This window comes from Poecilia reticulata, chromosome 1, assembly GCF_904066995.2.
Source record: "Poecilia reticulata chromosome 1, P_reticulata-male-v2, whole genome shotgun sequence".
Lineage (NCBI taxonomy): Eukaryota > Metazoa > Chordata > Actinopteri > Cyprinodontiformes > Poeciliidae > Poecilia > Poecilia reticulata.
Genome location: NC_088830.1, coordinates 17,074,680 through 17,099,508, shown reverse-complemented (window position 1 = coordinate 17,099,508; position 24,829 = coordinate 17,074,680). Strand labels below are relative to the sequence as shown.

At 39.0% G+C, this 24,829-nt stretch overlaps 1 protein-coding gene across 3 annotated transcripts in view; it reads right to left on the bottom strand.

Moving 5' to 3' along the window:
- Positions 1-554: 554 nt before the first annotated feature.
- LOC103463593 (endonuclease V) overlaps positions 555-24,829 on the bottom strand; it is a 65,023-nt gene continuing 40,748 nt past the window's right edge. For 2 of the 3 annotated variants that reach the window (XM_081607394.1, XM_008407041.2), the window contains one exon: positions 8,899-9,170. In XM_081607394.1, coding sequence (XP_081463520.1) covers positions 9,141-9,170 — 30 coding nt within the window. In that variant the 3' untranslated portion in view covers positions 8,899-9,140. Of the gene's footprint in view, positions 993-8,898; positions 9,171-24,829 lie in introns of those variants that run through there. The other variant, XM_017306578.2, reaches the window with a different exon arrangement.

Sequence of the window (24,829 nt, the reverse complement as noted above, 5' to 3'; positions counted from 1 at the left end):
AGAAGTCTGTGAGGGAGCAAATTCTTTCTTGCAAAAAACACTTGCATGTTTCCTGCGAGAGTTAAAATTTTAAATAGACTATCTTAGCTAATTAGTTGACTTATTTGAGGATTCTCATAGCCAAGATTTATTTAACAAATCTGTACAATGTAGTGGATTTTTTTTTTTTTATAAACACTGGTGACCAAAAAGTTTGGTTAAAATCACAAATTCGAGAATTTGAACCTGGAGGAATGAAATCGCAATACGGTTGTGGATCAGTGAGTAGGAAGTGGGAACAGTTCTTTATTTCTTTTGTCCTACTGAACTCCACATTCTCCCTCATGCTCTCCCCAGAGTGCGGCCTTTTGTAAAAGCACATCATAAATTATTCCAGGAAAGAAAGTCCACGTCGGCACCAACGGCCGTAAAACCATTACTGGCTCCTGCCTTGGTGTCGCTGCAACAAGCAGCTTGGCGCATCCATTACGGTGTGATGGAAATAGATTTCTGTGTAGAGGCACTTATCCATCCACTTCATTCACATGCAAATGATCGTATTCCAGTCGAGAACGTCTGAAATCTGAGCTCATTTATTTCATTTTTTTCTGCATTTACAGTAATGTTGGGTTAGCTACATTATGTGCAATAAGGGCATGTGGGTCTGCAGTACTGAAACCACTGAGAACATTTCTGTCTTTAGGGTTTTCACTTTTAATCTACCAATAAAAATAGTTTAGACTGATGGCAAAGGTATGAATGAACGTCATATTTTGTGTTTAAATTGTTCATTCTGTCACGTTTTATTTGTTCTTCATTTCATTATTTTTTTTCAACATAAGTTTTTCCCCATTTCAAACACTGTCCATCTTACCAGTTTGCAGAAGCACTACATGATGTCTGTCTGCTTAGCTTATATACATCCTGTTAGGTCGATGCGATGACCTGCGGCTGCTACAAGGCTTCGGCTCGACGGCGACGTCTGAGCCAGCTGCTGCAGACCAGAACGACTCCTGGAACAATAAAAAACACAGGAAAACTCCTACGTTCAGATTATTCTTTACAAAATGTATGAGATGGTAAGCCAGCATGGACAGTCCCATTTTTCAGGCATTTTCTTATAACGCTTGAAGTATGCATGCGTGTGTGTGTATGCGTGTGGGTGTGTGTGTGTGTGTGCGTGCGTGCGCGCGCGTGTGTGTGTGTGTGTGTTTGATCTGTAGCCCTGCTGAGTTATAACCCGTCTCTCCATGAATATATCCTCATTTCTGTGGTCTTTCCTTACACTTTCTCGATGTTTCTTTTTGTTCCAGTGGGTTTTGAGTTTCCTTTTGAACTGAGGCCTTTCAGCTTCTCCTGAGCCAGTGCTCACTTCACATTTCGCCATGCGTTAACACAATGTGGACCTTAAGAGGAATCATTTCACAGTATTTTCGTTTTGCCATTTTTAAAGTTAAACAACCCGATGCACAAAATTACTGTAATGCTTTGATAACTGTCAGGGTTTCTTCACTTTTTAAATATTAGTGTAGTTCTCTGAGCTGCTTTTAAAAAAAAAATTATTTTTTTTTTTTTAGAAATCACTTTATGTCCACAGTTGAGCATGGTGGAGGCTCAGTGATGCTGTGGGCCTCATTTCCCCCCCCCAAAGAGCTAGCAGTCCATAGTAACCAATTACGTAAACACCTTGTTTTAGACACATGCCACATAAAAACATTTTCTTTCCTAACATCACAAATGTAAACATCGCATCCATTTGAACGGTGGTTTTCTATTTTCTTCCGCGTTGTTTTTTTTTTGTGGTTGTTTCTCCGTACAATCATTTAAGATTATGTCTGAAATTTTTACATGTTTTATATAATTCACTTTTTAGTCACAGTAACCTGCTTATTTGAACTGAAATGTTTTCGAGAGGATAGCCAGCATGGACAGCATCTGCTGTTTTTATCTTTAGATTAGGACCACCTGGTTGACACCTGTTTGCTCACAGGAGGAACCACTTCAACTACTGAACTTCACACTTTTATTAATTTCAACATTTAACCTCTGAATAAATGATTCACTTACACAGAATCAGCCACACAGAATGAATTGTTTGCCATGTAAAAGTGTGATTTCTACCAAAAAAACCCCAGTGATTCTTCCTATTAGTGATGAAGGCCTGACATTGTTTTGAACACTAGCGGTGAATATATATACAGTTTGAGCCAAAGACCCAAATGGTTTGAACTCTTTGAAGGGTTGCTCTGCATTGTGCCCTCGTCTCCTCCACCACCTTCATCATCTTTATTTCTCTCACTGTAACCATGACTCGACTGGCGCATGCTCTTTCCTTTGGTTTCCCCTCGCCCTCCCTTCATTTGCCATAAATCCTTTTTACTTTCTCGTGTTCCCGCTCTTTTCCTCCAGAGGAAGGGGAGTGGGCAGCTCTCACACAGCACTCTACTGCACCGAGAAAGCTGGCAAGAAGAAAAGAAAAGCAAACGGTGTAAAAATAAAAAGAAGAGGAAGTCAAAGGAGGCAAAAAAAAAAAAAAAAAAAAAGACAGGAGGAACGTTTTGTGTGAAGATGAGCAGGACAAGAGCTTTGTGAAGATGCTTTTAAAGACTTTTCTTTCACAGTCCTACTCCTAGGGGGGGTTTGTAAAGTGTGAACTGTGAGTGTGGCGATGTATCCTCCTGCAGGGGTTAAGCAAAGACAGATTTCTTAGTCAAGGTCAGTGCGATCACTCGTGAGGCTGGTTTCATTGAGGCGAAGGGGAGAAGGAATCGGAAAAGAATGTGAAATAAAGAGACAAATCAAAAGGAGCAACTAAAGTTCGAGCATTAGGCAACAAGGTGATGCAGAGGCAGGAGGCCGATGCGGATTCTTCCTCTGGATACATACATATTCCATCTGTGATGCCCCCTTTCTTAGATAAAACCCGCTCCCCTCCACCTCGTCCTCCCTCTCCTGTTCTAGCCTCTTTCCTCCCTCCTCCACCCCCTCTCTCTCTCCCTTCCCCTCTCCTGCTCTCTGTGCCAGAGCACCGCAATAGCAGTATGAATAATTGAACGGGCTCCTCGACGAAGGATTGAGAATTTCTTTTGCGGTTGTGTGTGCCGGTGCAGCAGCGGGCGGGCCGGGAAGACGTTCGTTACAAAAACAAAAAGCAAAAATAAAAGTAAATAAATAAATAAAAACAGCTCATGACTGCCCTTTTCTGCTTTGGAGAAAACACGAGAATAACCTTGAACGCTTGTGAAAACACACCAAGGGCTTCCACGTTACTGCCTCTCCAGGGGGGGGGGGGGATTAGTGTAAAAAAAAAGGGGTGTTTGGCCATGGAGGCAGTAATGGCATGACACTGAAATCTTGTTCAGAGTCAGAATCTGCAGGACAGGAGAGGATGCAAGCAATGCTTGATATGAATATTCCCAGGCAGACAGGCACTGGAGGGAAATCTGTGCAGGGCTGGATCAACCGGCTGTCCCAGAGGGAGAAGAAAGAAATTGTAGGAAGGAGGGGGGGGGGGAAGAAAGTTGGAGGTGCCTCTGCAGTGGATATGTTTGTGTGCCTAACACTAAGTTATATAAAGATGAGGTGTGTATTTGTGCGCTGATAGAGAACATGCAGCTCTGCAGTAGCAAAAATGTGAAACGGAAAGAATGAAAATAACTCGGTGGATGTGTGTAGACATCAGGGAGGAGGGTGGTGGATCCACTGGGTGTTGTCAGGCTTGACCCGGGCGCATATGTGTTTGAATCCACGCATACCTACCTGCTCCTATTTTTCAGTTTAATTGGCCCAAATCTGCCATTCAGTGAGGCCGGAGCCAAGGACCCTTTGTGTGGCCCAGTGGGGGAGAGAGGGAACATGAAGTTACACACACACACACACGCCCGCACGCACGCGCACTCATACCTACAACCTGTCTGAAATCCATGTCAGAGCAAAGCAAAAGAGCAACAAAAATAAACAGAAAAGTTAGTCACATTTTTTTTATTTGCATTACAAGAAAATGTAAAGTGTCATAATTGTGAAGTGAATAAAACTTGAAAAAACTAAAGTATGGCATGCATTCATATAGGGGAAAAAGTCAGTGTTGAAAGAAATCAAGAGGTTTTGTTTACAGTTTTCCACATTCCTTAAAAGGCAGAACATGCATCAGAGATGATCTGCTCAGATTAGACTAAAAGTTACACATTTGGCTGAAAAGCAAAATCACTCTTTGCGAAGGAAAACTAACTCCTCGTTACTTTTAACTCACAAATTCTGCAGTTAAACGCGGTAGTGGCAGTATTATGGTGTGATGATGCTCATTCTTCAGGGACAAGGAAGCTGTGCAGATCTTATATGGAAACAAATGGACCCAAATATATCACAATCCTGGAAGAAAACATTTTAAAGGCTTTAAGAGACTTGGGATTGGAGGTTAACATCCATCAGGACAATGAGTGTATCAGGATGGCCCAGTCAAAGCCCAGACCTATATCAAACCTTTAGTTTGTAGATGTACACAGCTGGAAAAAGATATAAACCAGCTGTAGTTGCAGAAAAACAAAGCTGCATAATGTATTGACAAAAGAAAGCTGAATACAAGTCCAAGCCACGACAGTTTTTAAAATAAAACAATAAAACCATTTAGCATTTCACTTCAGCTTTGCAGAATGCACCACTTTGTGATGGTCTACCCTCCTCAAATACCCCAAAGCAAGTAAAAATGATTTTTGGAAAAGTTCAATAGGTGTAAGTAGCTTTACATGGCTATTTTCTTTAGATTGGTTAAACGATGTCTGAATGTGAAACCTATTGGTTTGCAGATTCGTACGGTTTGCTCACCCAAACAGTTTAGTTACTACAACCCTTTTTATTTTGTCTTTTCTTATTCTGTTTCACAATTATATTGCACAATGTCACACTAAGTATTAATTTGGGTCTTGCATAGTTTTGTGGTCTAAATTTATGCATTATTGTGTTGTTTTTCTCTTATGGCCTGTTGCTGTTAGTTTTATTTTCTGTGCTCCCACTGCACCTGCTTTGTTTCCAGTTATTTACTCCCTCAGAGTTTATGTAGTCCCAGAAGTTTTTTTTTTTCCCGTTGGATGCTTGTTCTTTCATCAGATGTGGTTTGGTCCCTGTTTTGTTTCGTTTTTGTTCCCAATTGGCGTTTTGCTTTGTTTTGTGTATTCTCATTTCATTGCCAGCCTCCATGCTTCAAGAACACATTTATTTTGTCTTTTGTACCAGTAGATGAAGTTCGCTCTTCCCTCAGCTTCCTCCTTTGAAGCGTTCGCATTTAGATTGGCAAAAGGGTTCAAAACACATACAGTGCCTTCCAAAAGTATTCACCCCCCCTGAACTTTTACGTGTCAAGCTAGATCAGTATTGCTCAAAGAAAGGGGTTGTCAAGTTTTGTACCTAAAGTCTAGAAAAAAACAGCTGAATGTGTGACTTGTCCATTTGATGGTTTATCCAGATAATTAAAAATATTAAGTGCACTGGTAGGAAATAGTTTGTTTACATGTGCAAAATCATTGGAAGGTAGGAAGGTATAAAATGGCAAAGCGTCGTAATGACAGAAGAGCCAAACTGAGCTGAAGTTTAAATAAAACTTTTTCAGCAGAATTTGCATTCAGGAGAAGGAAAAAAAATCACCAACTGTTATGGAGGTGGATCCATCTTGCTTTGAATTTGTTTTGGAGCCTGTGACACAGAGAACATTCCTCTGGCAGAGGTAAGGAGGGATGCAATTTAAAAGCAACAAATTATGGAGGCAAACAGCACACCACCTGCAAAAAAGACTGGAACATCTTCTGCAGCGGGATAAGGATCCCCTATGCATATTAAACACCACGAGCAGCCGACTTCAGTTGCTCAAAATGAAAAGAAAAATCCAGGCTTGACCTCAAAGAAGCACCGCATGCAGCAGCGATTTATGACTGAAAACGCTCTTTGGTTTTAGTACGTTTGCCTGTCTTCTCCGGTTTAGTGGCGAACATAACGAAATCACAAAAGGTTTTCAAATCTCTGCACATATTTTAAAACAAACACGCACTGTTCTGCGAACGGCAACATTCTTTGGATCTGAGCACAAAAAAAAAAAAAAAAAAAAATTAAAAATCAAGCCTGGTTTGAGACTCCAAACATGACATAAGGTGTTGTGATCAAACTGTATGGCTGCAAATGTAACTCGGATATGAGACATCTGTTGTATTTACAGGGTACAACGGCACAAATAAGGGAAAGGAGTGCAAAATCTCCGCTGCTGAATGAGCTTTGTTAACTGCTGACTGCAAGTTTAAATCAAGGTGCTGCAGTGAGAGCCAAGAGAGCTCACCACCCTGCCAGCGCAAACAAAGTGTTTGACGTATGCCCTAATGATAATACCCAGCACATTACAGCTCGCCAGCCAGGATGACTGTTCGACTCAACATGACTCAGCTCTGCTATAAGGCTCACTGGCAAAGATATTGTTTTGCTGGAAAAATATTATAGAATTTTTCAAAAAATAGTTGGAATTGCATAAAGAAACGGGAGAGAGAGAGAGAGAGAAAAAGATGCGGGTAACTTTTTTCTTGGATGAGTAGCTTGGGACTGATTGCTCGGAGATGATGGAGAGAAACTGTAAGAGAGAAAAGAATTGAAGCAATGATTCAGCAGCGAGTTAAAGCTGAGCAGAAGGCGTGCGGCTGCAGAGCTCGGAGCGACAAAGCCAACAGAGAGGAGACTTCAAAATGAAAACAGAAGGAGAAGACCTGGGTTTATTCCGAACTGGAGACAGAAGATGGAAAAAAATGCAAACTGGTAAAGTGAGAAAAAAATATTCTGAAAACAGCTGAGGCACTGTGATGTGATCACAGAGAAAGACTTGAAGGCTGCTGTGGCAACGTTTTGTTGACTTTATGGTTAGGTGCTTAGAGAGTTAATGTGATTGTCACAAAGGAAAACTTGTTTCAGAGTCATAGGAAAAAGCCCCTCATGAAAACGTGAGAACATGAATACACAATCATTTCACAGTTGAATGATTCAGGACATCACATTTTAATAACAAAAGAAAGCAGGAGTAAATAAAGACTGTGCTTGTGAAAATAATTATTATATTTATGGAGGGGAAAATGACTCCAAACTACCTGGTTTAATTACAGGAACCTTCCCAGAAGTGGCCAGTCTGACTCCAAGAGCGACTCGTTCACAACATGAGCCCAGAACAGGACAGCATGTAAACCAGTAAAGGTCTCGCTGTCTGCGCTAAGGTCAGTGTTCACCATTCAATCATTCAATAACTAGAACGAAACTGGACAAAGAGAACATCCACTGAAGAGTTTCAATTAAAAAAAAACAACAAAGAAATAAAAAAAATATATGTGTCACATTTCTAAGAAAAGATTCCTGAGATGTCTGAGATTTTTCAGAAAACATCCTGTGGACTACGGAAACAAAATTATGACTTCTTGTAGCTGGTTATAAATGAATTCTGCTCCTTATGGGAAAATCTTAAAAATCCTGATCTATATCTGGTGCCTAGATTTTGTTGGGTGCAAATAACGTTTTTGTCGCCTCCTTTGGATTATGTGGACATTAGGGTTGTGATGGGAACCAGTAAGCCTCAGTGTCCAGGAAATGCAATCATTTCTTGTCTAGATAAATTGTGAGGTATCTTTTCACAACAGAGTTGCAGTTAACCCTTTAATATTGTGGCTTTTGAAGGCACAACTCAATAAAGTTAAAGGAAGCAGGAGAAACTCGGCAAGAGCCTCGGCACATTGGAGCCAATGTTCTTTTCTTCTCAGTGTGAAAGATGTATCATTTCAAATGAAAGAAAAATTAAAAACAAGCAACAAAAAAAAGCATCACATCTAGTTTAATCATGACAGACATAACTCACTAGAGGAGTACAAAGAAAATCCAATTTGAAAAATATCCCATCCTCTTCATTATATGACGACATTCAGGGGCCTTTCAGCTCTAATATTTGTCTTGCATGTGCACACAGAGCGAACTGTGCAGCAGTTCTGCAGAGGCGAAGGAGGGGGACACCGTCAGGGGACAGCCGGAGAGGACACAGCTGGCCAGATGCAGATGAAACAGTCACCGGAGTTATGGTCCCTGCATGCATGCATGCATCAGCTGGTCAACAACTGCAGCTTACACACACAAACACGCACAAAGGCAGTTTTGCGCAGGAACACAATGTCCCAAACGCATCAAAGTGCACGCTGTCAATTAGCAAGCCACCAGAAGCAGGAGGTGTGGCCTCCCCGCTCAGCTTCTTTCTCTAATCTCCATCCAGATGAGATCCACCTCGAGGCTTAGGTGCAGCGTAGCCGCTGCCGTAAGAAACACAGTCGGCTAATATTTGATGGCTGCAGACGCTGAGATCGCGAGGAGCTGGGGACCACATGAAACGCTGTTTGATGGCTAAACCGAGTGGTGAGAAATGAGCCGGATGGAACCCCGGGGATGATGGGAACTGAAGGCACTTTATCTTTTCTCTCTCTTGTACGTCATTCACCAGAGATCGCTTTGGATCACCAAAAAGAGAAAAGCACGAATATGTGCTAATTCCCTGTGATTCTGTACGACCGAATAGCTGTGACAGCGTGTCGACTTGCTTAGTCCACAAATTTTTTTTTTTTCTTTTTTTCTTTTTTTACAAAATACATCAAACCCCAAAGAACAAATAAAGGACTCATGTTTTGTGCTTGCACGTTCAGCAGAGGAGACTTCAGGCTAAGTTTGTTGTCATTGTTTTCATGTCTACATGCCTGTTGTTTGCTGACATAAAACATGATGTTAAGGTGCTATTTTCCTTCCGTTTAAAATATAAAAAAAAAAACGTCAGAGAAAATGTAGAGATGGAGTTGCACCTAAAAGTATTCAAACCCCTTGACAGACTGGGCAAAATGTAAAAACAAGCAGCAGTTTGCACTCAATAAATGAAACAAGAATGTTTTTTTTATTTTCATTGACTCATCAGATCTGACATGATATTAATGAGTTCAATAGTCTCAATCTTCTTCAAACCCCTTCCAATCATACATGCAGCCCAATTAATCCTAGTTATTAAGCAGTGCATCAGTTTCTTTTCTTCATTCAAAATGATCAAAAAAGTTTTCAATCTAAGGAAACCCAGCAGATTGCATCAAGCCGACGTCTCCCCGTCCAGGAAAGTGTCACGGCTAATCAGAGCGGCAGACCAGACGTCGCTTCTGTGAAGGGGAGAAAAAACAGAAGGAACATAAAGTTAGAAGGTGAAATGAGAGCAAATAATGCAAAATTGAAGAGCAGTAGGCAAATGTGGCAGACTGAGGGAGAGTGGAGAGATTGTCCTCCGGTAACCTAGGCCTCTGGCAGCATAACTACAGAAATATCTCACGATAATCTAAGCCAGTCTAGCTATAAGCTTTATGAAAAAGTAAAGTTTTAAACATCGTCCTAAAAGCAGACGGTACGTCTGCCTCTCGCTTGATTTCACAAGAACCGAATGATCTAAATCCCAGTCTGCTTTTTATAAACCTTGAAACCAGCAGCAAACCTGCAGTCTGAGAGCAAAATGCTCTGTTAGGAACATATGGAACAGTCAGATCTCTGGTGTCTGATGGAGCTTCCTTGCAAAGAGGTTTATATGCGAGGAGAATCATTTTACATAACAAGAAGCTAAAGAAGGGAAGCTAAAACAGAAGAAATGTGATCTCTCTTTTTGGGTTTCATCAGAACTCTCGCTGCAGCATTTTGGATCAGCTGGAGGCTTTTAACTGCATTTTGAGGATTTCCTGGCGGTAAAGAAAAAGACAGCAGTTCAGGCAGAAAATTGGTAGAGTTATCAAACAGCTGAATAACTGCACCCTTAAAACACTAACATAAAGTGTTTAAGAACTTTATATGAGTCATCAGTGACTTCTGTGTGTTTCATTTGGGTTTAAAGTTTAAACATAAGATGATCTAGAAGCTTCTGTAAACGAGGCTGGGAAATGGTTCATTTCTTGCCACACAGTTAGCGAAGGAAAAAAAAAAAGTTATGTCCAATTAGCAAATGTACTTCCACTGGGGATGCCAATACTTCTTCTGCTTAACATGTAAAAAATAAAAAAAATAAAAATCTATATACATATTTGTTTTTTGGCAAAAACAAGAGTAAACAACACACTGAAGTCCACCATGTGGTAGACTCTTGTCTTTCCAGTCTTCTCTGTAAGTTGAGCTCACCGTGCTGAGGACATGTCTGCAGATGTCCACTGTCTGGATCCTTTCAGTTCCAGTCAGTACAGAAATAAAAAGCTCTTTCTGGCTGAACAGGACACAGTGGCCTTCACCTGGGTCTCACTTCCCATTCTTTGTTTTCAGATGCTGTAGTTATAATCCATCAACTCAAAGACTTTTATGTTTTCTCTTCTTGCAAATTCTTTTTCTGGTGAATTTTTTTAAAAATTAGTTTATTCATGGGAATGATAGCTTGTTACTTTTCATCATTTGGTTGTAAATGTTAAGAAGTTCACCTTGGGTTTCATTTGAAGCATATTTCCACTGTAGCAACCTTTCCCACGATGTTTTCTGGAGCTCCTCTTTACCCCCTTCACATCCACTGCATTTAACAGGTTAAAAACAGTTCACCCTGGTAGAAATTTATGCTACGCTATGTTATCCCCAAAGGACACCAGGTTGTAATCCTGCTTACTACCAAGTAACTGAGGCAAAAGTTTTCTTAAATCCTTAATTTTCAACCAGAGTTCACCTGTTGGGTCCAGACTTCAATTCTGAGGTTTCAAATCAGTGCAACCAGCTGACGACCAAACGAAACACACGGATCCCTTTAAAGAAAACTAAACGCTCCAGTGGGAAACACCCCCAGTCCGGACAAAATAAAGGATTTCTGTGAAAGCTCACCTGATCCACCGTAATAATGGCATTCAAAGCCGCTGTTGTGCCAATCCGTTTATAAAAACAGAATCACTGAGCTATTCTGAGACAAAACACAAAATGTAGAAAGATAAACTATTTCCTTTTGAATTTAATAATCCATATTCGTTCAAAAGTTTATTGATATACAGGGTTTTTTTTTTTTGTTTTTTTTTTGCTTTTCACTAATCTAAGATCAGGTTAATTAGATCTGCAAGTCTACTGGACTTTCATTTTTCTTCCACATCTGGAATCTGGAAAATAAAAAAGCACGTTGTAAATTCCTCAAAAATCTTCTAACATTTTTCAGTGACACAGTGCTTAAAAGGTAAATGGAAAGTTGTGATTCATGCTTCTGCTAAAATGTAATGAATTATTAAATTATAAGGCAGGTTTTGACAACCAGTGAGAGTGGCTGAAATAGGAACATCAAACTTACTTAATGCTCATAGGCTGATAACTGCATTTTGCTGTTATTATACACCTTATTTTAGCAAATGAGGATAAAAAAAATCACTAGTTAATCGTAAATACTTTATATTTTGAGGATCTTATTTTTGTATGTTGTGTTTAACAGCTTCTATTTATATTCTGTTTTCTTCAACAAGTATGTTTGGTTCATTTTACTCCTCTTAGATTTTGAGTCAAGCTGTATCACTCAATAGTCAACACACTTCTGATGTGTTTCTCTTTTCCTTTCCTCTGTACATATACCTCCACATTTCCTTTCTTCTCGTCTTGATTTTCACACTGTTCCTGTGTGTTTTCCTCTGCGCTGTGGCAAGTTTGTTTCCTGCCTTCATGGCTTCTTGTTACTGGATCTGATGGTCAACCTGCAGCAGCACCCTTAGTTGTTATTTCTTATCCACTTGCCACCTCAGCGCTTGTGTTCCTGGCCAACTTGCAGCAATGCCAGAATACTAGTCTGCTCATGTTTTAATGTAAATATTTGCAGAAATTGTTGGTCCATTCTATATTTTACAGAAATCTGGAATGGATCCAACAGCTTGATGTTCGTTTTGCGACAAAACAGTTAATTTTGTGGAAGAAGGTGGATTTCAAAGCTGAGGAAAAACTTTCAACAACTAAACAAGACAGACAGACAAAAAAAAGTGTTGGAGCTGTCAGGGAGCACCGGGATCACTGGCCTCCGTCAGGGACCTCAGGTTCTACATAGCAGAAAGGAAAAGCTAACCAGCTACGTTTCAACAGCTCCGAGCCTCCAAACCACATAGGGTACGAGGCAAGATGGTGGAGAAGACGGAGTGATTGCTGGTGGGAAAACTGCAGCCCAAACAGAGAACTGCTTCAGAGTAAAAAGCTGTCAGACTGTCTCTCAGAGTGTCAGCTCCTGACAGAGCAGCGAGGCCGAACCCAGCCGACTCCTGAAGAGGTAAACCAACAGCATCAAGCCTAGCTAATTCTTAGCTTTCATGAGTTGTGAACAATGTTGAGATCCTAACAGCAATGGCAGCTGAAAACTATTAAATTTCATATCTGCACCTGCTACTGAAGGGTCTGTAGAAGCCATTTTTCAATCTGTATTCATCCATCACTGTTTGGATTGGATCATCCACGAAACAAGACATAAATTACTGTGATGAATGTTTATGTGTGATATCTGATACATTACCGTATATTCGGGACTATAGAGCACACCATACTACAAGCCGCACTAACAAATTTTTGAAAAAAACAAAAAAAAACTGGAAAGTACATAAGCCGCACCTGGCTATAAGCCGCTCGTCGCTCGTGGTTTTCCATAAGGATCCAGCAGAGGGCGTCTCCAACGCCGAACCGTGGTTTCGTTCACGCCAAGTTTACGTGCAGTGGCTCTATTTCCCTCCTGTACTGCCAGATCGATAGCCTTCAACTTAAAAGTTGCATCACATGAGTTTGAAAACATTTCTACGTCGTACCTGCTGCTAGCATGTGCTTGTTCTAAATGAAAATGAGCACTTTCTTCTTTGATTTCTAATTTTGACTTCCAATGACTCACTGCCTGCTTAAGAGCCCTCTGGTGGTGGAAGAAAAATCAATTGAAAAGCCGCTCCCCCTTTGGGGGAAAAGTAGCGGCTTATAGTCCAAAAAATACGGTATATAAACTAAATTTGAATCTCTCTGGACACTAAAGTTTTTATCTTAGCTTAGCTAACATCTCTGCAGACACCACACATCCTGAACACAAACTGTTTAGACTTCCCTCTAAACAGAGCACTCTTGGTGAAAATGAGCCACTGCAGAGTTCTGTTTCCCAGGCTGTTTATCTGATGGATACTTAAACATCCAGAGTGGTCAGATCAATATCATCCATGATCAATACCTCTTTTGAAAAAGGACTATACACACACACACCCACGCACACACACACACATTTACAAAAAGAAAAAGCTTTCATTTTTCATATTTTGCTTCCTTAAAGCAAAGTGGAACTGAAGGTAAATTCCTTGTTTATGTGCAACTTGGTGAGTAAAGCTGATTCTGATATGCATACAGTAGGCATCTCCACCTCAACGTCACACACACGCACACACACGCACGCACGCACACACACGCACACACACAGCTTTCTGATTGCAAGACAGCTCCTTGTTATGATAAAAAAGCCCAACTCTTTGTAATTGTCTTCATAGTCAAAGGAGCAGGATAGATTAGGCTAATTTAAGTCATTCTCAGACTAAAAATGCCTCTTTTGATTGCTCTGTTGATTTACACAAACAAAACGCAGCAAAATGAGCCTAAGGACACAACCTCTGCGAATTAATCAGAGACAAACAATTTATTACTTTGATACTCTGCCTTGTTGCCAAGATTGCTGCTCTCGGGCCTCCACGGCAGCTCTCTCCCCTGTTGATTAAGTTACACGATCCTTTTACAAACTTTGGTGGAGATTAAACTCAGGATGACTGGAAGAGAGAGGCTGAAATTAAACTGTGGACATACCCAAGCAAATCAACAACTTTTGAGCAGCGTAAACCTCATCAAAAACGTCCCCAGAATCTTAAGAAGCGTCTTTCTGTCCCACACGTCTTAAGAGATAAATTATCATCTTGCTAGATTTATTTAGCATCTGGTATCTCTGTTGGATTTGAAGGGGATAGATGAAGGGCCCCTCAAATAGGTTGTTACTTCGTGGAAAGGGCGGTTTAAGTCCAAATGCAGTTTATGTTTCCATCTTTCAAAGAAGGATAAAGTGTTCTGGATTAATGGTTATAGGAAACTGAGAGATCATCAAAGGATAAACTGAAATAATTTTTGTTAGCAAATTAAACAGATTTATCACTTAAGTCCAGTCTGTTGTTTAGTATTGTAGATGGTTTTCACTCTATCAAAAAGTATTTCTTTCCAAGCAGATAAAAATAATCCTTATTCCTTCAACATGACATAATGAGACAGTTCAGGATTATGATCATGAAGAAATATTCTCAGTATACGTCACCTTTCAAAAATGTTCCTCACTCTTAATTCCTCAACATTTTGTCAAAGCAACAAGCTTTATGACATTTCACAAGGACTGTGTAACAAATCAACACAAAGGAGTTCATAATTGTGAAAGTCAAAGAAAAGAATAGATTTTTTTTATGGTTTCTACAAATAAAATTTTGAAAAGTATGACATGCATTCGTAGTCCCTGAGTAAATACTGCATATAGATCTTTCTAATTAAAGCTCTAAGTGCAGCAACAAGTGTTTTAGGGTAGGTCTCTTCTTTGAAACACAGCTCCAGCTCATCCAGGCTGGGAGCAAGGGGGCGACTGATGAATGTTCATGTCTTTAACAGAGTCACAGTCAGTAACTTGGGACTTAAATGAAGATAAAGAAGTCCACAGAGCAAAATAAAGGCAAGACAATTAAGATTGCCTTTGTTTTCTAGTGATTTGTGTGTTCCAACAAAATACTGTGGCAAAAAAAAGAGAACCTTCACGGCACGAGCCTATAAATCCCAGAAAAAATCTATTAAAACTGATAATAAAATTGCCTGAAAAGCAAATTAAGAACTAAAATGACTAAAATGTCTATTACACAGGATAGAATAGAAATATCCTTTAATGTTCCAGGGAAACTCAGGTGTATCAGCTGCAAAGTGACAAATAGAAGCAGACAGAAACGTAAAGATAGCAATAATAATAATAATAATAATAATAATAATAATAATAATAATAATAATAATAATAATAATAATAAAAAGGAAACTAAGAGACCGCACAGAAAGGTGAAATTTACAACATAAGAAAAAACAAACTGTGTTGAGATCTTTTTGCTTAGTTTATACTGTTCGTTTTAAAATGTATGCATCCAAGCTGTAGATTGATGCTTGTTATTGAGTTTGCATAACTCATGTTTCACTTTGTGCTAATCTGTGATCAAATTCGACTAACACTGTTTTATCGAGTGAGGCACAGAGCTGCATGTCTTCATCAGGCGTAACACGATCATCTCCCTCTGTAGCAGCAGCACAGTGTTTCCATCCAGGGCTTGTGGATGTGTGCAGAGCCACCTGCAGTCTCCATCAGCTGATACGATGACCCTTCCTGCTGATCAATGCTGCCCCATCTGACCGCTTCTATTCCTGGACACCACTCCTGCGGATTCTGACCCCTTCCCTCCCGTCTCTCTTTTCCGCTTCCCTCTCTGGGACCGGCCTGGCACAGCAGCGCGCACGGCCAAGTCTGACGCATTTAAAGAGAGGTACAGAGAGACGCACGTACACGGTGCAGCCTTTAGTGTTTGTGCAGCAGAGTGGTCCCATGTGCAGCTGTTATACCTTTCTCTGCCGTTGCACATAAAGCATAAAACCGTCCTCCTTCCTTACAGATATTAACAAATGACCAGCTCTCTGTGGCAGATCGGGGACTTTTCTGATTTATTTCTGGAGCTCCCAGTGCAAAAAGGCTGAGTGACCCAAAATTATAATGAGAACAGAATCTAAAAAGAGTCATGCTGACCCATATCTAGCTTAAATATGGGGTGAGTGCATGAAGAAGATACGGTTAATCTCCATTTCTTCTTGGCCCAGACTAAAACAGCCGCGCTTTTAAAAGTTACCGTTCACACAAACACACATAGATGGACCTTTAAGGGGTCTTCAGAGACCGCCGCTCTTTATCTTCAGATTCTGCAGCGCAGCATCCGCAAAGAAGAGAGGAGACAAAGTACAAATCATTTAGTGGAATACATGAAATTTAAAATCTATCCTAATGGGACAGCTTTGTTTAAGGACAAAAAGAGCTAAACTGTCAATCTTCGAGGCCTTTTGGTCCCAAAATACTGTTGATAATGCGAGAAAACAGTCATTTGCCAGTCAGATGATACTCTATGTGTGAAGCAACTGTTTACCAAATATGCCTAAGGGTTAAGTGAGCTGGAAGTTAACCTCAGATTGGACATGAGATAACACTTCCACTCAGAGCAGAATATTTAAAAGACCTTAAGTCTTAAACTTAACAGTGACAGAAATCCTTGAGACTGTGCAAATGTGTTACTGCATGCTCAGTGAATCAAGTTTTAATGTCTTTATTTGTTTCTAGAGTTTTTAGTTTTGCAGGTTGACACACAACGATGCTACTAAACTTAAAACAGTTTTTGGTAGTAATAAAAACAGAAAAGTGGACAGTAACAAAATAAGTCAAATTCTCCTCCTTCAGGAAGGAGGCTCAGTTGCAAAGAACACATCAGTGTACATCTAACCTCATGTACACAGTTGTTTACAGACCAACAAATCATGTCTTAATTACAAATTTAAATAAATACTCTTAAAGACCATGTTGAATTTAGAGTGAAGCCTTCATCCTGTTGCTGTTTTAAATGTCCTAATTGCCATCCACACACGGGGAAGCATTCACTGTCCTGCATGTGTTTGGGTGCTTCACATTTCCAATACACTTGATAAAAAAAAAAGACATAACTTTTCTCTGATTACACAGAAGATTGCTAGTGGTCCTTTATTATAAATCATAGGTTTCGCTGCAAAAGACGTCTGAAACCCTCAAGAAATAAGACCTGGAGCTTATTTTGCCTGAACTTGCATTAAAACTGGCTGTCCAAAGAGGTCTGAGGGTTCTGCTCCTTCCACTACTGCCTTGTTGACCAAAGCAACTTAGTGTGGTGCAATCATGAAAATGAAAGCCAGGATTTTTGGTAATAACAATACCACAGATTATTTTGTCACAGTGACTTCGCTTTATAACAAATTCACTACAAACTCGATTCACAGGAGTAGCTGTGTTGTTTCAAGCAACTGGAGGGAAGAAAAGAGGAGAGACAGCTGTGACTGGGATTAAAACTGTGTTTCAATAGACCATAACTACACAGATGCAGCAGCAACACCTCATTTATAAAACTCAGTTAAGTAATCCAGAGGAGTAGCATTTCTTTCCAGAAAAAAAAAATTGTCAGAATGCACAACGTGATTCCCGTTTTACCAAATAAAGACAGATGTCAACGAGTTCAAAACTACAACAATTAAAGTTAACAGAAAACTCGGGCTGAAGAATAGTTTAAATTCACAAAAGCAAGATATAATCTTGGCGAAAAATTCAGTCCAAAAGTTCCTCAAAAGTATTCACGCCTCCTGCAAATACAAAATCGGATGGTGGAAGGGAACAAGTTGAAGTGAGTTAATCTCAGCATTAAAAACACAGAAACACACTTCTGACCAATCACACAACAGATCAAACAGATCTCTGTCGACATAGCTTGACCCGGGCCGAGCGTCGAGTTCAGCAGGCAGTAAAATTCAGAGATTTCATCACGACTCTGTCAACGAGAGCCGATATCAGCTCTGCGGATGAAAGGACCCAGAATGGTCGGACTGAAGTCAAACAGTCGACGTCCGGTCACGTGGTTTTCAGCTATTGTTTTTATGCACAAGACACACTGAGCCAAGCTTCTGTGAACCCCCTCACTTGCTAGGTGACCGATTGACTGACCGCTCCTAATATTGCTGAGCTGACAGACACAGGGCACGCTGATCCGGTAATAGAAAACAGAAAGGGAGTGACTACAGACAGAGACCTTCACCAGACAGAAACGAACACATTATACCATCACAATGCAGGAGGAATTTATCTGCCATTGTATTGCCATCCCAAGTCCTGTTAGCTTAAGCCACATAGTTACACAAAAGAAGCAATTTGCTTTGAAAAACAACCCAGAATGGATTTTTTTTTTTTTACTATTTAAACAGAGGCGTTAAGGATTGGCAATAAGCTGACAGAGTGCTAAAGAGACAAAGGAAGAGAGGAAGGAAAGGGAAGATGAAGAGCTGTTATCAAGTTACAGTAAGACAGTCCTGGACAACGAGCAGAATGGTCAATAAAGGAACAACCTAATAGAGCTGTAATGGGAAGGAAGCCGACATAACAAGAAACTGACCCAGAGTCTGGATTAGAGAGAGAAAAAAGCAGAGAGAGTGAAAATGTGTCTTGAGCAGCCAGAGGGCGTTTTATGTTAACATAACAAGAGAGATCCATCATAGATACAAACACTTAAGGTCATATACAGTATATGATGATTATAGAGACTTCTTATTAGTTTTACTGCTGGCAATGTTGTTTTCTGCAGGTAAAGATGAATCAAACACAGACTTGAAGAACACAAAATGAACTAGAAAGAAATGATTCGTCTCTTTTAACGAGTCCTCACAGAAAGGATAAGGTTTCCTTTACTGCAAACTTTTATGGGCAGATTTAAAAGCTACCTGTATCTTTATGTACTAGCTTCATTTCTGCCTATTTGTCAGTGATTGTCAGAATGAAGACACATGCTGTCACAATCATCGGTTGGTTGTGTTTTTGTGATTTTTTTTGTTGTTGATCCAAGTCTTGCCATATTCAGATTATTTCTCTGTGATCGTTATTATCAGCAGGGCTTTGCTATATTAGTTCACTCTGTTGTTTATAGTTTTTTCATTTATTTATTTATTTCTGTTCTTGGTGCGTTTTGATTTATTTCTCTTAGATCTGTGTTAGTCTCTTTCTGTTTGGCTTGGAGTTCATTTTGAGTCTTAGATCAGCTCCCTTTGTGGTAATTAGTTTCCCTCCTCCAGTTTTTCTGCTTCCCTTCTGCCACAGTTGCACCACATTTTCTCTAATTAGTTCACTTGGTTAATCATTTTCCACCCTTGATTCAGTCTTTTCTTAGCTACTGGTTTTTGTTCGTTTCATGCCGGATTCTTCCATGATTCTTTCTGTGTTCGATGACCTGCTGCCCCCTGTGATTTTCCCCTATAAGTTTCCGTATTTCATTATTAATGAACTCGGTTTTACCGCAGTCGTTCTCTGCACCGGGGTCCCTATAAACCACAACCCGACACATGTACAGAAATGAAAATAGGGGCAACAAAAATGCTTTGTTTACCAATACTCGCTGGAAAGCGAGGGCAGCGGCAGAACAATAAGTCCAAGATAACAAAAAATTTTCATCATCATCCAATGTTTCTTCGGGGGAATAGTAATATCATGCAGTTTATGACTTCGGCTAACAGCTTACTGGCTGAGAGCCACTGAAAGCAACATCCTTTGTATGGGTGAGTTTCTTTCCTTATTTGCTGCTGTCACACAGTCAGCATCTTTGTTGTTTTTGCTAAATGTATGAATGAGTGTGAAAGCAAAGCTTTTATTAACAAGCTGGTGGAAAGATTTATTATAGTTACAGGACCCAGTAAGAAACCATTCATGGTGTAGACAGTTGGCAAACTGCTGATGTAAACATTTCAATCACATAATTTGGAATTGGCAGCATTATGAAATAAATTTAGTCTCCACTAAGAAAAATAAACAGCATGAACTGAGTCTCTGGACACAAACTACTAAAATCATTGTTTGGGTTCTGCTTTAGGGTCGCCTAATTACTGTAATTACAGACATGTCTTTAACATGGGAGGTCATAAAAACAAGCCTCCATGTGGATTTATTTCAACCCTGTTAGTAGAATAATAGTCTTTTTGTTATGTGCCACTGTGTGTCCAGTTCTTTATCGCTGGTTATTTTCTGTGAGCTTAAATGTTACTGTACAATTGAGCCAAAAATTACCCAAAGCCCGAGTTGATTACAGTAACTCTTGAAATTTATTTTTAAATGGTTTAATGTATTTAACGTATTTATTTTGACTGGAAGTAATATTTAAGTCTTGTCGTGGCTCAGTGAAAATCCTGTCTGTAAAAAAAATGAAAACTAAGCTAAATATTGGGGAGTTCACAAGGAAACCTTGCAACTACTAAAACTTGGAGCCAGTTGAATCCACAAATTACTGCAAATTACTATATCCACGATATGTAAAATCGTCTTTCTTGACCTTTGCATTATGTTATAATATTATTCTCTCATCAAAGAGACACAACTTCTCCTCAGACAAAACAAACGCAAAGGGCTGGATTTCTCAACTCAAAGACTCTAAAACATGTTAGATTTTTTTTTATATTTCACAGAAACTCAATTTTTCCTGTAAAAGCTGGTACTGTTTGCAAGAGTTCGTGTTTTTTATATTGTTTTTCCAAACTCCTTCTTAAAAGGATGTGAAGCAGGAATTAAGATGTAACACTAGAATTCAAAAGAAAATCTACTTTGCCTTAGTTGCAAATAGGCAAACCATAAAACGCAATTCAAACTTCAAAACTTTTTTAAAAATCATTTTATGGCCACGATTTTACAATTTTACTTTAACTGGCCTGAAGAAATATGGAAAATGCTTTCTGCATATGATCTGCTGGAATGCAGGAGATACTGAGGATAAAAGAAAACAAAACTAAAGATCGAAGCTTATTGCTTTTTAGGTAAAACATACCATAAAAAAGTTCCTTTGTTATGTCCTCCTAAAAATTGTTTTGCTAGCTCACCACTTGTCTCTTTTAATAGGCAGTGATAAACATTGTTTCAACGTCGCCTCATTTTAATGCCAACTCCTGCTTGCTGTGATGCAGTTTGACATTGACTGTGTTGTGTATCAAAAGGTTATGGTTGATGAAAGAGAAATGAGTGGGAGCCAACATCTCCTTTCAAGAACGGCTTTGATAGCTTATGACTAACACAATTAGAGTTGAATGCTCTTGCTCTAATAGGCTATTATGGATCATTTCTAATTAGATGGCTGCAGAATTATGAACATGCACAGATTTATGTCCTATCGACGTTTTCAAGGTAGATGCAATGCCACGCACGCAAACATGAATGTCCCAATGAAGCACAGCAATAAAGAGCAAAAAATTAAAACTCTGTGGTGTTGAGCACAACGTGTTTGTTTTTCACCAGCAGCTGAGTGTCAAGCAATATTGTACTATTCTTCTGAAAGGAAAGCCTCCAGGTCTTTGAAGGATGAAGGAAGCGGAAATCTACTGAGTCCCAAATTATTGATGCTGTTGCTATGGGTTACCTCTGAAATGAAATAAAAACTCAAGGTAAACAATTGAGAGAAAAGTACAAAGCTGCTGGTCCACAGTGTCCTGGCAAAGATTGTTTTGAAGATGGTCGCTATGAATTTAACCATTTTCAACCTGGAGCTTTGGTTTTCAGCTGTCTAATACTTTCAAGGTCTGGCTGATACAATTGATTTTTAGCTGAAGCTGTGCCAAGTTTGACTGTAAAAACATCACAATACAAACAGTTATTGAGATTATGTTTTTTCTTACTCTGTCACTTAACATGATGACCAATCTGAATTAGGTCGGTCTATCTATCTATCTATCTATCTATCTATCTATCTATCTATCTATCTATCTATCTATCTATCTATCTATCTATCTATCTATCTATCTATCTATCTATCTATCTATCTATCTATCTATCTATCTATCTATCTATCTATCTATCTATCTATCTATCTATCTATCTATCTATCTATCATGCTAGCCAGCTATCAAGCTAGCTAGCTTTCTTCTTATCTAGCTAGCTTTCTTATCTAGCTAGCTTTCTTATCTAGCTAGCTATCTGTCTGTTCATTCGCTTGTCCAACTATCTGTATTTTTCTGTACTTTTCTCCTGACGCTGATACATTTATATAAAGGGGATCCAAATACATACACATTTTTAATTAGCAGAAGCACTTTATTCAGCACCAACTCTCTCAAACAGCTGACACCTCTGTCCTGTTCTTCAAAAAAGAAAAATCAGCAGGTCCATCTGGAAATCAGTCGATAAATCTTAAACGTAACAAATCTCTCTTGGTACATGTCTAGTATTACCTCTACTCTCTTTATTATCACTGTTAAACTGAGCTTTGCTGGGCAGTGGCTGAGTATGCTACAAAATACCTTATCTAGCCAACTAACGACAAGATGTGTCTGTAAATTGTTTTATACAAGCGTGAGAGAGTCTTTAGAGCAATGAATCAGAGAATTTTAACAAACGTAAACAAGCTTCTAACATCTGGGAATCCTGATGGATCATTCTTTGTAAGACAGACTGTGAACAAATATTGTTCTGCTAAGCCACATGGTAGTTAGCATGCAGAGCAATATCAGCTTCTGTTCATGCTAGAATGGATCTCAATGGCTTAGTTCTGTCAACACACTTATGCTGCATAAAAATAAAAATCATAGACTTAGTTTGCTTTGTGGATTTTTTTAAACCACGTACACACTGCTCTCATAATTTAAGCAACTTGATTTGTAGATTTTATGCAGATGCTTTACATGCTCAGTATAATCCACAGAAAGGAAACCTGGCTTTATTTGAATGTTCTCATCCTCAGTTTAGATCAATCACAGTAAATGTATTCAAACTAAAAAGAAAATACACCATATTCTTCTAGATGTTAGTTTAAAGCCTCTCACAGACTGCAGCAGAAACACCAGCCCGATTCAATTTTTAGAATCGGGCTTTAAACCCGATTCAATTTTTAGAATCGGGCTTTAAACCCGATTAAATTTTTAGAATCGGGTTGCACAGTAGGTTTGTTTTCTAATATCTAAAGCTTCAAATGGGTGCTAATTTGCTTTTAGGCAGATCTCTTAGACCTCAAATCCCCCGTGCCCTTAGCCTTTTCAGACCTTTCTCTTAATCTGGTGAGAACACTTTGAGTTAATGTACATTTGAACAATGTGAACGTGCGCAATTGGCACCGTGGAGCTGCACAACACATCTAATCTTTTCTTCAGTAATCGTTTTCCATACAAAAATTCTAACTATTGCTGTTACTGTCTGTATTTGAGAGTTAAATATTAATATTTAAAATGAGTGTGACGTTTTGCGCAACTAATTTGACTAATTTATATATATAAATATATACACTTTGTTTTTACATGACAAACCTTAGAGGAGCATATCTCATTATACTGTCATTTAATGGTGCACTATTCATGGATGAATAAAACATTTATGCTTTCAGGGGAAAACCTTGACAACCTGGTTGACTCCTGAGTGTCTGCAGCGGAGACACTTCAGCTAGCACCAAATATCTCTCACCAAATATCTGCAGTTTCTGTGAGAGTCAACCTTAATGTCTGCTTCGTTTTAAACCTCACTTTACTTTGGTTTAAATGTAATAATAAATAATAACTCAAAGATTATGCCTTAAGCAGCAAAATTAACACACTAAAGCTAATTGTGATTGATTTATATGATCAAGACTGCATCTGTCATCATAGTAGACAGATGGAAGAGATGCAGAACAAATAAGCGAAGTTACTTTTTTCCTCACACCATTATTCAAGTGTAGCCAAAAACAGCACGTCTTTTACTTATTTCCATGACTGAAGATTTTTGTCAGCCGAAGCGCTTAAACAGAAACATAATTTGATCAAAAAGGAAAATTGTAATGTTTTAAGCCCCTTATAATCAAAAGCCATCTGTGATTTTATGGCTGTAGAAATATCAAAATATGTGCAGTGAGCGAGTCCTCCTGCCCCCTTTTTCTAACACAGCATCAAATTTTAGTGCCTGACAGTTATTCAGAAATACTGTGTTCAGCCATTAAGAAAACAGAAGAGAATAAAGCAGGTTTAAGGTAGGTTGCCAAAACTATGTAGTGAAATTATTAATCTCTTCATTTGTGACTGACGTAAGGACTTGTATATGTACTGTATATACTTGAAACTTTATTTCAGACAAAACATGATGAATGAATGAGAACTAGTTTGTTATGGAATTGTGAACTCAGTTCAGTATGTTTAGGTGGTGAATTACAAACATTTCATTCATTTTAGCTTCGGTGAACTGAATTCAGAGCTACTTATAACACTTGAGATAAATTTGCTGGAAGTTAGCAATAACAACTTTAATTAAATGTATAGGTTTATTTCTAAAGGATGGAAGATTTCACTTTTACTGTTCGGCATCTTTGCTCTACTCAAGGTTTCACATTCTTCATCGTGTTTTCTTTTTTCAGACTTACATTTCCAATATTCCTAATCCTCAAAGGTGTAAATCCCAGGGGGAGGGGGGGGGTCAGGAATCCCCCAATCTTGGCAAAGTCTAGAATTGCCCCCCCAAAGAAATCATGAAAGAAACCCTTGTATTTAAACAATATCAATATAAAAAGGCAATAAAAACAAAGAACTAAGTAAATCTGCCATTTATCAAAGAAAAAAAAAAAGAATACATTTTTAGGTCCTCCCCCGCATTCACTGTTGTTACAACAATGGTTCAATACAAAGTGAAGGAAGTGCAACAGCTGCGATGCTGAACGACACAGGATCCGTTAGAAGTGAGGAGCTAGCTGTTAGATGTGCTACGCAATAAAAAACCGTCCAGTAAGTAAATACTTAAACCAAAAGACATGTTACATGTTTTATTTACTTTCACTGCTCAATAGGAAGAAACACATTGACAATAAACAGTTCGTTATTTCATTACTTTGGCTGAATCACGATAAACTAACACCTTATGCCTTGGAAATCAAAACTAGCTAAACTGCTACATTGCTTTCATAGACTTAGCTCCTTTTTCTGTCGAAGGTAGCCAATATTTAAATTCTATTTAGCTCTCTAACTCTTACTTTAATAAGAAGAGTTTGAAACGGGAGCGGCTGAGCATCGCCAC